The sequence below is a fragment of the Lethenteron reissneri genome, chromosome 50 (assembly GCF_015708825.2).
Source record: "Lethenteron reissneri isolate LAM-NWPU_2019-01 chromosome 50, ASM1570882v1, whole genome shotgun sequence".
Classification (NCBI taxonomy): Eukaryota; Metazoa; Chordata; class Hyperoartia; order Petromyzontiformes; family Petromyzontidae; genus Lethenteron; species Lethenteron reissneri.
Genome location: NC_083828.1, coordinates 3,090,388 through 3,104,582, shown reverse-complemented (window position 1 = coordinate 3,104,582; position 14,195 = coordinate 3,090,388). Strand labels below are relative to the sequence as shown.

Sequence of the window (14,195 nt, the reverse complement as noted above, 5' to 3'; positions counted from 1 at the left end):
TGGAACAAAAACGTCAAGGTGACGAAGAAGCATAGAAATGGGCACGCTTGGAAACAAATATAAAGAGGAACACGTAAAACAGATCACAGACGCACGGCAAAGACATTCTGTTAAGAAACTTAATTAGGATTGATTCACGGGAATTGATGAAGGGAGTGGCAGCCACAGCAAGGAAACTACTCTTTGGTTCTTTCGGTAAAGTCACGTAGGTATAACATAAAATCAATTAAATTAAATAATGATTTAATTTATTTTATTTTATACCTACTTGACTTTACCGAAAGAACCAAAGACTATGGATCCCTGCAGTCACGACTTCAAATATAGCAAGGAAAATGCCCAAGAGGTGATCAGTGCAGACGATAATACCTCGAAATACGAAGTAGATGCCTTCTTGGAGCTTCGTATATTTAAACTTAGTATACTGAACACCTTATAACTTTATTACGAGGATGCGTTCCCAGCCTTCGTAAACTTACCATATTGTTAATAGACAATTTATAGTGAAAATAACATTATGCAATACCACGTGATAATTCTAAACTGACAGATTAATGAATGTTATATTTAATTTCAATGTATTTAGCATTTAACTTTATTTTTAGCTTTGTGTGTAAAATAATGGCAATGTTCGCTGTACCACAACTTTGTTTAATCAATATACGCATATCGAGGTATTATTGTATTGGATCATGTGTAGTTTATAGGTGGATTATCACATCGCGGGATCGTGAGAGACGGTGATAGCTTAAGGGCACCATCATCCACCATATGCAAAGTACTATATGCAGTCGACCTGTGAAGTTGAAGACACTTCAATCAATCTCCATTCTTACCAGAAATACCGCACGAGGCCTGCAGTGCATTGTGCGTGCGAGCTTTGATGGATCCCATTGATGAAATGCCCTCCCTACGTGCAAGATCCAACGGTGGATTGACCACGGCTTAGGTTAATTAAAATATTAAATGAGACATCAAATCTAATGAAGCTTCTGCAAAAAACAAAAACTCAAATTTGTAAGTCAAAATATGTTTTTTTTTATTTTAATAAAAACACGGACATTTTAGAATACTGGAAATTCTCCGAGACATTGCTAGGCATCATGGAGGCACAGGGAAATGCATTGTGAACATTGCATACATTTGCAAGTAAGATTAATACGTTGTGCAAGTCGAAACCTTATGACAAAGTTAAAAAATTACACGCAACCTATTTTATTTTTGGTGTTTTTCACACAATTTCATTATTACTGTTTCTATTGGCCTCATGGCATGAGACTTGACACCTGTTTTCCACTGGCACATCCGAACTGTTCCAGAGCCATGCCGAGCCAGCTCTGCGCGATTCAGGAGGCGCAGGTTGTTTTTCCACTGCAAAAGCAAGCTGTGCCACGGACGTAGCACACGTTGAACGAGTGAAGATGGATGTACACAAACTAATAGCCTTTAACAGACTGTTGGGGCAAGTGCTGTTAGCGAGCACCTACGAAGGCCAGCACGGCACACAAGGGGGTGGGTGGGTGGCTGGCACCATGCCCGGCCGCCTTAGTCTCCCTAATGGCGATGCCTAAACACCGCACCAGGTACTCGTCTGAGGCAGAGTCGACCTCGGGGAGGCCCAGGACCGGCTGAGATAATCGTCACTGGTGTTGGCCGTGAGCGGGAATCGAACTCGGGTCGCCGGGTTCATAGCGCAGTCCGTTAACCGATACACAACCACCCTACACTCACACAGTGCACGCTCACCAATGAAGCACAAAGTGGTTCTGGCTCGGCTCGGAAAATAGCCAGTGGAAAATCACCCATAACACGATAGCCCCGTGCTGCCATGGCTCAGATGTGGCAGTGGAAAACGGACTATAAAAATACACCCTACTCTTAAAGCGCACTGCATAACCCCACTTGTTCGCGAATGACCCACAATTAAAAATATCTCATATCCACGGTATGTCCTCGCTTAACGCGTATTCACACAACGCATTTTCACTAGAATGCGGTTAAATTTCGATTTAAAGCTTTCGTGACTGCAGGGATTCATCTTCTTGGTTATTTCGGTAAAGTCACGTAGAAGGGAAATAATAAAATAATAAAAATAAAACATAATAAAATAAAATTATTCTCACGACGTCTCGGCCACAACACGCAAGCAGCCGTCCTCAGGTGAAGAACAGGCCGAAACGTCGTGAGAATTATTTTATTATGTTTTATTTTTATTATTTTATTACTTCCCTTCTACGTGACTTTACCGAAAGAACCAAGAAGTAGAATGCGGTTCTTCCATGATGGAACACTTCGCACAGCGGTCGACGACAATCTACTTTCTTGAGCTGCGCAGGGAAGATAAAGTACGTGGAATGATACAGTACCCTCAGTTATTTGTCCCGCCATCTGACCATGTGTGTGTACATTGTATCTTGCCGAACGTTATCATTACAATATTTAGGGGAGTTTATTTTCGCTTAAACGTGTTTTTCGCTTAACACGGCACTTTACACGAACGCATCTACCGTGTTAAATGAGAACTTGCCGTACTTCTGAGATCCCTTGAGTGACATTTTTGTCCACAACATTAGGGGCACACATTTTCACTTGATGTTCAAAGGATAGTCAAAAATCTTGATTTGAAGCTTTCGTGACTGCAGGAATCCATCCTCTTTGGTTCTTTCGGTAAAGTCACGTAGGTATAAAATAAAATCAAACAAATCACGACGTTTCTGGCGCAACACAAGCATCCGTCATCAGGTGGAAAAGCATGGTCTGCTGCTGAGGCAGACTTTTAAAAGGATAATCGTCATTGGTGTTGGTAGCTGAGTAAAACAGTCTGCCTCAGCAGCAGACCATGCTTTCCCACCTGATGACCAACGCTTGTGTTGCACCCGAAACGTCGTGATTTGTTTTTATTTTATAATTACGTGACTTTACCGAAAGAACCAAAGAGTAGCATCGTCAAAGTCCAACCAATATGTTTAAGTCTGGAAGAAGGAATTTAGCCCAAGTGAAGAACCAAATTTTAATGCCATTTTAGTGCAGTTATCAGGGACTAGACTGAGCCTTGCTGTATATGCTTAAGAACTTATCCACCCAGTTTAAACACAGGTGGCTGAATGGATTACAACCTACTACCAGCGTCAGTGCTGCTAACCAAAGCCATCTGATGACCTCCAGTCTCCTTTTCACTTCCTTAGGGTACCAACAACTGTCACCTACTCAATGGCATAACAGACCAAAGAGTGATTCGTAATAGATGTTTGGGTTAAGTCATATTATGATCTGGCCAAATTTGTGTCATTTCGAAACTCCACCACCGCACGATACTGCCAAACAAATTATCGTATGTACAAGCTGGCCAATTATTGTCTCGTCTGGTAAGTTGAATGACACAAAACTTGGCCAAATAACTGTGGCCTGACCTAGAAATCAATTACGAACCATACAATTGCCTGTAAATACCTGTGCATTGGGTTCGACCGAGGAGCCATTCACTCAATGTGTTTGCCCAACCGTGTCATCTTATCACGATGCGCCCGGGACGAGTTCGAGAAGGCACTCTTGTACACGTGCAGCGGCATAGCCTTGCCACTCAGATAAAGTTTGTTGCGGCAGCTCGGAAGCCAGCTCTCCGTCACGTCTGGCACAATCTGCTCGCCCACATCGCCTGCACACTGGCTAGAGCCCCCGTTTTGGAAGGCAAGGACGCTGGCAAATACAAACCCCGTCATGAACGCATCAAAGCCCGCCCGGTGACTCCCAGACGCCACTGCCACCGCCGAATTCATCAGTTTTATCTCCGACTCTTTCCCGTCACCTGGCTCGCCGCCATCGTCATCATTGGAAATTTTGGCAGGTGCCTCGATTTTGAGAGGTACATCCAACGGGCTGGAAACCCGCTCCTCTAATTCCACCGTCTCCAAGTGTTCCTCGCTCATCTTGGGTCGCTTTGACACCAAGTCGTCACCAAAGTCGGTTTCTCTTTTGGCAACGGTTTGGTTGTCCCGAACGGCTTGGACTTCAGCCATATTTGCTGGGTCATCGACGAGAACACTGGGCTGGCTGCTGGGGCTGCCGTCCGTCTCGCTTTTGGCACGAGATTTTTTCCGGGATCGTGAGCGACGTTGCCGCTTGGTCTGGACCAGCCTCTCGTGGTCATCCAGGATGCGTTCCATGTCGTGCGAAAGTGGACACTTGACTCCCAATGAACACCAGCCATACCCCTGCACACGCACACACACCCAGGAAGCCACAGACAATGGGCACAGTCAATTGGCCCAGCGGTAGCGCGTTTACCGCTCATTAAAGATGTCTGCCGTTCAAATTGGCAGACCGCCCCAATTAATGCTGCAGCCGTGTTAACCATAAAAAACGATGCACCATCTGCTTCATTAACCACGGACGTTATATATCCCCCAACGTCATTCGACACGAGTAGGCCAATGTGTGCTGGCGTCATGGTCCAAATTTGCCATGTTAAAAAAAAAAATGTATACCACAAATTACTCCACTGGGATTGCACGCAACAATCAGACTGTCAGTTGGTAAGCCCGATTCAGGCAGGTCTCTTACAACGACGACCAACCAACGCCCCCTCCTGGTAGTCTAATGCCCAATTGTCCTGCACAGGGACAGCTGCCACTTGAGGTGCCCTTTGAATGTTTAGGATGAGATGTGATACGCGAGGTGCTTTTGAGTTGCTGAAACATTTAAAAGCACGCGCGTCCTTATCAACGCAAAGACAACTTGATTATTACTATTATAATGATACAACCAAACAAGCACACATTAGATCGAGGATAGGTTCCCGAGGCAGGCATTCGAAGCGACACATTGAGATTGGCAATCATGGGGAGGATCTTAACACGTGATGGAGGGATACTGAGAGCATGTTCGTTGGAGGTCACATTTCGACTTTTTAAAATATAGTTGCCGAGCACAAGCCAAAAGACCCAAACATTAAGTGGCCAGTAACAAACAGCACCATCAATAATGTAATAGCTAAGAGTAAAACATTCCTTGATTTAGCAAGAATTTTGGAAAATATACGACTGGAGGGCATTCGAGATTGGAGCAGGGAAGATGCAAAAATAGAAGTTGTGACCTGCAGTGAGGCGAGCGAGTGAGTGCGTGCGGGGAGAGAGCAAGGGAATGAGTGCGGTTTTGTTGTGACCTGCGGTGCAATGGTTAAATATGGTGTGGATTAAATAAAATATTCTGGTAGTCAGTGGAGGAATCAACAAGTTCACAGGAAGAGTAACCATGGTAGTAGCGGTAAGAATTTCCTGGGTCTATAATTGGCAAACTTGGCATTTTCCGTGAGGTTACATTGATATTAGCCAAGCTGTAAATTTCTTCCCAGGAAAAATATCTCATCTGCGACCCTATTACCCGTGACTCCTATCATCCAAAGGAGCTGTAGGATCCGTGAAAACTCCAATTAACCACGGACCTATTCCTCCAATTATCAACTGCCATCCACAAAGTGTGCCATAAGTCATTGCGAAAGGGCTTACAATTACCCATGATTTTTTTGCAATTACCCACGATTATGTGTGATTTTTTTCCCCCACAATCGGCTGTTAATCCCACGGAAAATAGAATCCACAACATTGTTTGCCCACATTGCACCGGATAAGGGGAACTGTCGTGCACGTTCTCGTTTAAATATTACACCGAATAAGTTTGTGAGAAAAATTCACACATTAATATTGTGATGCGTATCCTGTGTACTGTGGGTTCTTTGCAAGCCATCTGGCTACCATGAGAGGTTCGTTCATGAGGCTATTCACAAACACAGAGATAATTTCAACCGAGAAGATGATTCTGGCTTAGCAATCATTGGACGTATTTGATCAACCATTTCGGGTCTTAATTGATTGTGTTCACGCTTGCGCTGACTTTCAGACCGCATTCCATTTTCTGCTCCCCCCTCCTCTTTTCCGAACATAGATGGACTCGTCCATCTGGCAAACTGCCAAATCGCTGTCTGTGGTGCTGACGTCAGGACAAACCGCCACTTTTTTCTAATTTTCTTTCTGTAGATTTCACACCTGATGATGATTGCTTGTGTTGCAGTCGAAACGTCGTGAGAATTTTTATTGATTTATATTATTTTATTATTTCCCTTCTACGTGACTTTACCGAAAGAACCAAGAATATCAATCCCTGCAGTCACGAAAGCTTTAAATCAAAATTAATATTATTATTACTACACGGTGCCATCATGAGAGGGGATGGTCGTAGTGGTTACCGCAAATCGTTCGCATATAGCAGGCTCCGTCTGCATCGCCTCCTCGCTCTTCTCTGGACCGGCACGGGGCTCGGGGCACAGCCGTTCATCCACGTGGTCCAGCAGGGACGGGGGAACGTCACCAAACTGCACGTGCACGCCGCTGCCCACGACGCCCGACTTCACCCCTCCCCGTGTACTGTGAGTACATACAGAGAAACACATCACTCCCTGTGTACTGTGGGCACACACAGAGACACACCCTCCTCCCCATGTACTGTGGGCACACACAGAGACACACCCTCCCTGTGTACTGTGGGCACACACAGAGAAACACATCACTCCCTGTGTACTGTGGGCACACACAGAGAAACACATCACTCCCCGTGTACTGTGGGAACATACAGAGACACATCACTCCCTGTGTACTGTGGGCACACACAGAGAAACACATCACTCCCGGTGTACTGTGGGCACACACAGAGACACATCACTCCCTGTGTACTGTGAGACCATACAGAGAAACACATCACTCCCTGTGTACTGTGAGACCATACAGAGAAACACATCACTCCCTGTGTACTGTGAGACCATACAGAGAAACACATCACTCCCTGTGTACTGTGGGCACACACAGAGAGACACATCACTCCCCGTGTACTGTGAGAACATACAGAGAAACACATCACTCCCTGTGTACTGTGAGACCATACAGAGAAACACATCACTCTCTGTGTACTGTGGGCACACAGAAACACATCCCTCCCCATGTACTGTGGGCACACACAGACAATATCACGTGAGCAGCTATATCGGGTGGAGTAGGGTATCACAAAAAAAGATGTGGTCAAATTATTTAGCCTACTCCAAAAATCTATTACAAATCAAACATACTTTAGATCATCCCATATGGTTGTATCAAAATGCTTCAGGTCGTAATTGTCCCTTTCACATTCCTGTTGGTCGAATTTTCAATTGCTCCAACCTGCGACCGGGAAAAATAACTGCACAGACACAGGCACAGATGCGCCCAACACCTTACCACTTGCGGAAGGCGTACTCCAGGAAGGAAGCTGCCATATCCGTTTCTGTCTCCACAATGTGCTTGGTGTCATAGATGCCGGCTGGGAGCAGGGTGGCCAGGTCGGCCATGAAGGTTTGTAGCGTGGGTGGCAGGGTGGTATGCAGAGCCTGGAACAGGAACGCCAGGTCCAGGAGACCGTTGTGTAGCACCAGCGGCCGTTCGGCAAGCACCACCTCTGAGAACAGAGCCCGAGCACCAGGCGCTGTGCTGTCTGAGGCAGTCTGCGGGCACACACAAAGACAAAGATCCCCCCCCCCCCGTTATAGTCTTAACAGACTGTTGGGGCAAGTGTTGTTAGCGAGCACCTATGAAGGCCAGCACGGCACACATAGGGGGTGGGTAGCCAGCACCACGCCCGGCCGCCTTTGTCTCCCCAGTGGCGATGTTTACGCACCGGATCAGGTACTCAACGGAGTCGACCTAGGGGAGGCCCAGGACCGATTCAGATAACCGTCACTGGTGTTGGCCGCGAGCGGGAATCGAACTCGGGTCGCTGGGATCATAGAGCAGCATGCTAATCGCTACACCGCCGCTCCCCACACACAGACACCCACACGGGAGCAAAGGTGGAGAGAGGAATTGTAGCACAGGGCAAAATATAGCCATCAACGGAATTGCTGCATATTAACAGGATACGTATCACAATATATATTTTTTTAGAAACACTTGCTCAACACAGGCCCAAAGGCCCAACGTGTCAAGCATCCAGCAACAAACAACAGCACCATCAAACCTGTAATAGAGGAGTTACCACGTTTCTTGAGTTGAGCGAGGTTATAAACTCATGGGAAAAAGAGACGATGGGAGAGAAGTCCAAAACGGAACAGTGCGAAAGAAGCAAAAAAAAGACGTATTTTGACCCGCGGTGTGTGGCGAGTATGTTGGTAAGCAGATGAGTAAGTGTGTGAATGAGTAAGAGGGTGTATTGTTATGACCTGCAGTATGGTGGTACAACACAGTATCGATGAGACTTGGTTGAGGGATCAATGAGTGAAATTCACGGGAACATTAACCATGGCAGCAGCAATAGAAGCATGATTAGGAGTTGAATCACCCCGGTGAGTGAGCGAGTAACTGGAGAGCATTAGTGAGTGATGGATCATCAATCAACCCGACTGCTTTTATACGAATTCCATCGAGCGCATTGAGCTAAGAACTGGATGCCCTGTCCCACATATGACAACAGTTTTCCATAAATAAAGTTTTTGTGGAGTTAGATCACGTAAATGTTAACCCATCACAAACCGACTCAGCCAATTCGTAAGGTTTGTCACGTAAACAAAACGTGCTAATTAGTTACCACTTCAGTACGCCCGCAACATTTACGAAAGCCTACGTGTTAAAGGAAGTTTTCCAAGGGCCGAATTTATCATTTGTATCGGAGTAATAACTGTTCATTTATAATTTTTAGGGGCTATGTGATGGGCTGCGCTGACCAGCATGGTATGGTCAAATAAACCCCGTGTCCAGCGGGGGATTGTTAGATTTCTGCAACTATCCCCACACCCATAACAATATTTTACTTTAATATTATTTTATATAGCGCCATCGTTCATGCAAATTACATCTCAAATTGCTGCAGAATTATTTACGTGCACAGTTTTAACACAGAGGTGCCATAGAAGCGACAGGCGAGCGGAAAGGGCAGCCAGAACCGGCGGCAACAATTTTGCAAGCTCTGTGGTCCTATATTAGGGTGTTTTGCCGAATTCAAATTGCACACACTCACATTACGCTGTAAGGGACCTGTTATCCAAGTTGCAAACAGGACAGATGAGACACAAACAACACACACACTACAAGGCTGGAAAGCAGGACCCACCATGTCACTGCCAGGTCGGTAGGGCAGGCCTTGTGTGTACTGCTTGTTAAAATCAAAGCCGTGCTCCACCAGAAATTTTAAGGACTGTGGCTCCACAGTGTACTCCTCTGTGCTAAGCAGCGTCAGGTTCAAAACCTGCACTTCATATCTGCTGTAGCCCTGAACAAACAAAAAATAACATCAAACATTAGTCATACATTTTTTTAAAATTTGTAACGCAACGTTTTTATTCACTCTTCAAAGAAAAAATTATTCAAAGGCATGGGGAACCAAAATCAAGTTGGAGGGTAGCCAGAACCAGCATCAACGATTGCCCAAGCTCTGTGATCCTACATTGGAATATTTGACCAACTCAATTAACGAGAGTTTATACATACTGGATGGGAGGAAACTGGTGTACCCTGGAGAAAAATCCAAGTCTTTGTGAGGGGGGGTAACACTCAATCCCCATACAGATGGAAAACACATTCCTGCGGAGGGAGCTGGTAGGAACGTTGGGTTGCTCAGTCAATGGCCAGGGTTAACGGCGGCGTGGTGTATTCCGCAAATATGCCCGACTGTGAGGGCGGGCACAAGCCAGCATGAGTAGGTTAAACGTTGAGTTTTATAAGGGCACCACGGGGTGACCAGCCCCTCCCCACCCAGTCCCACTCCCCACCCAGCCCCACCCTCCCCACTCAGCCCCTCCCCACCCTCCCCACCCAGGGTGCCCTTATAAAACTCAACGTTTAACCTACTCACACCGGCTTATGCCCGCCCTCACAGTCGGCCATATTTGCGGAATACACCACGCCACCGTTGACCCTGGCCATTGACCGAGTAACCCAACGTTCCTACCAGCTCCCTCCGCAGGAATGTGTTATAAACACACAACCTCACGTCAATAATAAATACTATTACTTACATGTGCATATACTGTATACAATCCGTATTGAGGCAGCGGTCACTAACAGCCTTGAGCAAGTGGTGAAAATACTCTGTTCCTACGGCAGGGGCGGATATATCCATGCAACAATCACTGTGGTACTAATTGTATCGACCCCCACTGAGATGATGGGCTTCATAGCTCATCGGATTCCTCCAGGATAAATACGTATTTTGACTCTGGCGGGTCGAGTCAACCCCCAACCAGGATTTGAACTCACTCGCTCTGCCGCTGAGCCATCTGGCTCATTGGTGTACATGACCAAGAACCTCATCCCAAACCACCTGACATGGTAGCATGCTTGCGATGGCTATAACCGTCTTCTCACAGAGGATCCAACACACACAAACCAACCTTTCCAGGAAGGAGGCGGAAACAGGCGAGGCCGATGGACAGCAGGGAGCGTGTCCTTGCTGCATTACGAATCGCAATGTAGCGCTCTTCTATTGACCTGCAGGCACACACACAACTTGCATTCAAATATCAATAATACTGGTTGGAACCTCCTGGTTACACCAGCCCACAGGAGATTATTGTGTCCGTCGTGCATGGGAGGGGTGGGGCTGGGTGGAGAGGGGAGGGTGGGGAGGGGCTGGGTGGGTAGGGAGGGTAGGGAGGGGCTGGGTGGGTAAGGTGGGGCTGGGTGGGGAGGGTGGGGAGAGTCTGGATGGGAAGGGTGGGGAGGGGCTGGGTGGGGAGGGAGGGTGGGGCTGGGTGGGGGGAGGGGTGGGGCTGGGTGGGGAGGGGCTAGCCACCCCGTGGTGCCCTTATAAAACTCAACGTTTAACCTACTCATGCCGGCTTGTGCCCGTCCTCACAGTCGGGCATATTTGCGGAATACACCACGCCGCCGTTGACCCTGGCCATTGACCGAGCAACCCAACGTTCCTAGCAGCTCCCTCCGCAGGAATGTGTTCCGGAGCCAAGACAACAAAGTTGGTGGAACCTTAACAACGCCGGTAGGTGCGTAAGATGACAAGAATGGGGCTTACTTAATATAGTAGCCCATTGGGTTCATACTACCAAGATTTTCAGCAGATTTATATTTTTAGAATATACATTTGCTTGGTTTGCGATGCTACAATGGGGAATTTCACAGTGGAGCAGATAAGAAAATGAGCAGGTTTTGGAAGCTGTTCCTGGATGTATGCCGTGGCACATGACAACTAATACTAATGTGTCGTCTGTCAGCTGAGTCACTTGTGAAAAAGATCTTCTAGCTTAATGCGCTTTACTCAGAAAATAAAATTCTGTTACGAATATCATTTGTGCGTGTCAAGCATGGTACAGGCGATTGTATTCAGCGTTATGGTTCTTGTGTTTGAACACTTACTGGGCAAGTAATGCTTTTCTGTTACCCAGACCACTCATTTCCTGCGTAAATACAAAACACACGCGTGCACACGAGGTCACACGTCAACCCTGCTACTGTATGAGATAACACATAACGTGTCACTTATCTACGGGATCTTTTTGCCAGTATCAAGACGATCAAACAAAGACAATGCCTTAATCGCCCTTACTGACATTAATACAGGTGTTAAGATGTTCAAACACCTAAACAGTCGCAAATGACAAGGCATCGACTCTTGTGCAAGTGCAATATAGTAACAATAATCAATACCTATACATCCAGTAAGGCCGCACTGAATCCAAAGACCGATTTTCAGGAGGAGGCTCTTTCTACATGGGGTTATATTTTAAGATTACATTTTCAGTCCATTTATGATGAGCATTATACAACACGTGGGAGGAAAGCCACACGCGCGAGGGGGCAACGCTCTATCCCATTACAGACGGAACAGATGGAGATTAGTCCACACTTTGCTGTACCACCTCGTGGCGAGCCAGGGCAAGGGTGTCCTCCTCGCAACATGCGGCGCGTGTCGGTGAACCACCAACCCTCCACAGCGCCGGGTCACAGGTCGCGTGCGCCTTGTGGCCTCGCAAGATCGCGAGAGGCGGCGGCTTGGGGAGGCCTCCACCCAGCAGTGGGTAGATCATGGTCGCGCATCCCACTCACCGTGCCCCCCGCACGCCTCACCGCCCGCCACCTCGCCTCACCTCACCCCTCACCGCCCCCCCACCTCGCCTCACCGCCCCCCTCACCTCACCTCACCCCCCCACCTCACCGCCCCCCCACCTCACCGCCCCCCCCAACCTCACCGCCCCCCCAACCTCACCGCCCCCCCCAACCTCCACCGGCCCCCCCCACCCTCACCGCCCCCCCCCATCCTACACCCCCCCCACCTCGCCTCACCTCACCGCACCCCCCCACCTCACCCCCCCAACTCGCCCACCTCACCGCCCCCCCCACCTCACCGCCCCCCCCACCTCACCGCCCCCCACCCCCACTTCACCCCCCCACCTCGTCCTCACCTCGACCCCCACCTCGCCTCACCTCACCGCCCCCCCCAACCTCACCCTCCCCCACCCTCGCCTCACCTCACCGCAACCCCCCACCTCACCCCCCACCTCGCCTCACCTGCACCGCACCCCCACACTCAACCCCCCACCTAGACTCACCTCACCCCCCCACCCTCGGCCTCACCGCCCCACCCCAGCCCCACCTCGCCTCCACCTGTCCCCCCCACTCGCATCACCACCCCCACCTCGACTCCCACCCCCCCACCTCGCCTCACCCCCCCCACCTCGCCTCACCACCCCCCACCTCACCCCTTCCCCCCCCCCCACCTCGCCCCCCACCTCACCCCCCACCTCGCCTCACCGCCAACCACCCCCCCCCCCTCGCCTCCCCGCCCCCCCCCACTTCACCCCCCCCCACCTCACCGCCCCCCCCCACCTCACCGCCCCCCCCCCACCTCACCGCCCCCCACCCCCCCCGCCCCCCACCCCGCCTCACCGCGTCCATGGCGATGAAGGAGGCTGCGCGCACTGCGCGGCGCGCGCTCTCCCAGCACGCGGCCGCGTTCCCCGCGTGCACGTCCAGCACGGGCACGCGCCCGCCCCCGCGCGCCCACGACATTCGGCTCGGAGATTTGCGAACGAACGCGCGCGATGGACTTCTTCTTCTTCTTGCTGCTGCTGCTGCCGTCAACCGTAGGCCCACGTAGGGTGCGAAAGAAGTCCAAATGCGACGCGGACTCACGCAGCAGAGAGCGACTCAGCCGCCACGACCACCACGCGTGCCGTGTGACTGCCGCGTGACGTCAGGAACGGTGGCCGAGGCGGGCACCGCGCGATTGCAAATCCGCGTGCGCGCGTGACGTAGCCGGAGGGGGGGGGGGCGATGGCGTCCCCACGACCACGGGAACGCGTGCTGCGATTAGTTCATTCATTCGTGCTGCCGATTCATTCGCGCGTGCTCCCGATTCATTCATACGTGCTCCGATTTATTCATTCACACGTGCTCCCGATTGATTTGCGTGTGCTCCCGATTCATTCAAAATCCCAGGTGTGTTGTGGCAAGATCCCAGGTGTGCTGTGGCAAAATCCCAGGTGTACTGTGGCAAGATCCCAGGTGTGCCCGTGGGAAAATCCCAGGTGTGCTGTGGCAAGATCCCAGGTGTGCCCGTGGGAAAATCCCAGGTGTGCTGTGCCAAGATCCCAGGTGTGTTCTGACAAGATCCTAGGTGTGCCCGTGGACAAATTCCAGGTGTGCTGTGGCAAAATCCCAGGTGTGCTGTGGAAAGATCCCAGATGTGTCCGTGGCAAAATCCCAGGTGTGCTGTAGGGAAATCCCAGGTGTGCCACGGAACTGTCGGAATTATAGGAAGGAACGACACCTCAAGCCCCCAAACGCCCCATCTCCAGCCCTTGCCTCTCCATTGTTCACCCTGGCGCAGTGCTGCAGCAGAGAAAGTCGTCAGCCACCACCACCGGCCCTCCCAACCCACTCGGCCGTGCATGCGTAGTTGGGCCAACAGACGCAGAGACATGGAGACACACACAGACACACAAAGACACGGGCACGAATACACGGACGCAGTTGGGCTAAACACGTTCCTTCGGAGTGGGCAGGTAGGAACTTGGTTGGACAGCGCATTCGTGCACGACAGACAGACAAATAATCCCTGGTGGGCAGTGTGGAACCTGTTGTTCCTACCTGTATACAAGATAACTTGACTTGAGGTAGCCAGGCAGACAGCCAGGTAGCCAGCCCCCTTAACTATCGGCCCCTCCC

At 49.8% G+C, this 14,195-nt stretch overlaps 1 protein-coding gene across 1 annotated transcript; it reads right to left on the bottom strand.

Moving 5' to 3' along the window:
- Positions 1–1,014: 1,014 nt before the first annotated feature.
- On the bottom strand, positions 1,015–13,197 carry TOE1 (target of EGR1, exonuclease). Its single transcript, XM_061572305.1, has 7 exons — positions 12,915–13,197; positions 11,385–11,425; positions 10,406–10,502; positions 9,127–9,285; positions 7,263–7,525; positions 6,242–6,419; positions 1,015–4,211 (listed from the first exon to the last, which is right to left on the bottom strand). The coding sequence occupies exons 1-7, from the start codon at positions 13,035–13,037 to the stop codon at positions 3,480–3,482; spliced, it is 1,593 nt and encodes a 530-aa protein (XP_061428289.1). The 5' UTR covers positions 13,038–13,197; the 3' UTR covers positions 1,015–3,479.
- Between the last annotated feature and the right edge of the window lie 998 nt (positions 13,198–14,195).

Excerpts from the sequence above, each read along its gene's own strand:
- TOE1 (XM_061572305.1), bottom strand. The coding sequence starts at position 13,037 with ATGTCGTGGGCGCGCGGGGGCGGGCGCGTGCCCGTGCTGGACGTGCAC. Across the intron at positions 10,503-11,384 it reads AGAAAAGCATTACTTGCCCA|GTCAATAGAAGAGCGCTACA; the intron begins GTAAGTGTTCAA and ends GTGTGCCTGCAG. Across the intron at positions 4,212-6,241 it reads CTATATGCGAACGATTTGCG|GGGTATGGCTGGTGTTCATT; the intron begins GTAACCACTACG and ends GTGCGTGTGCAG.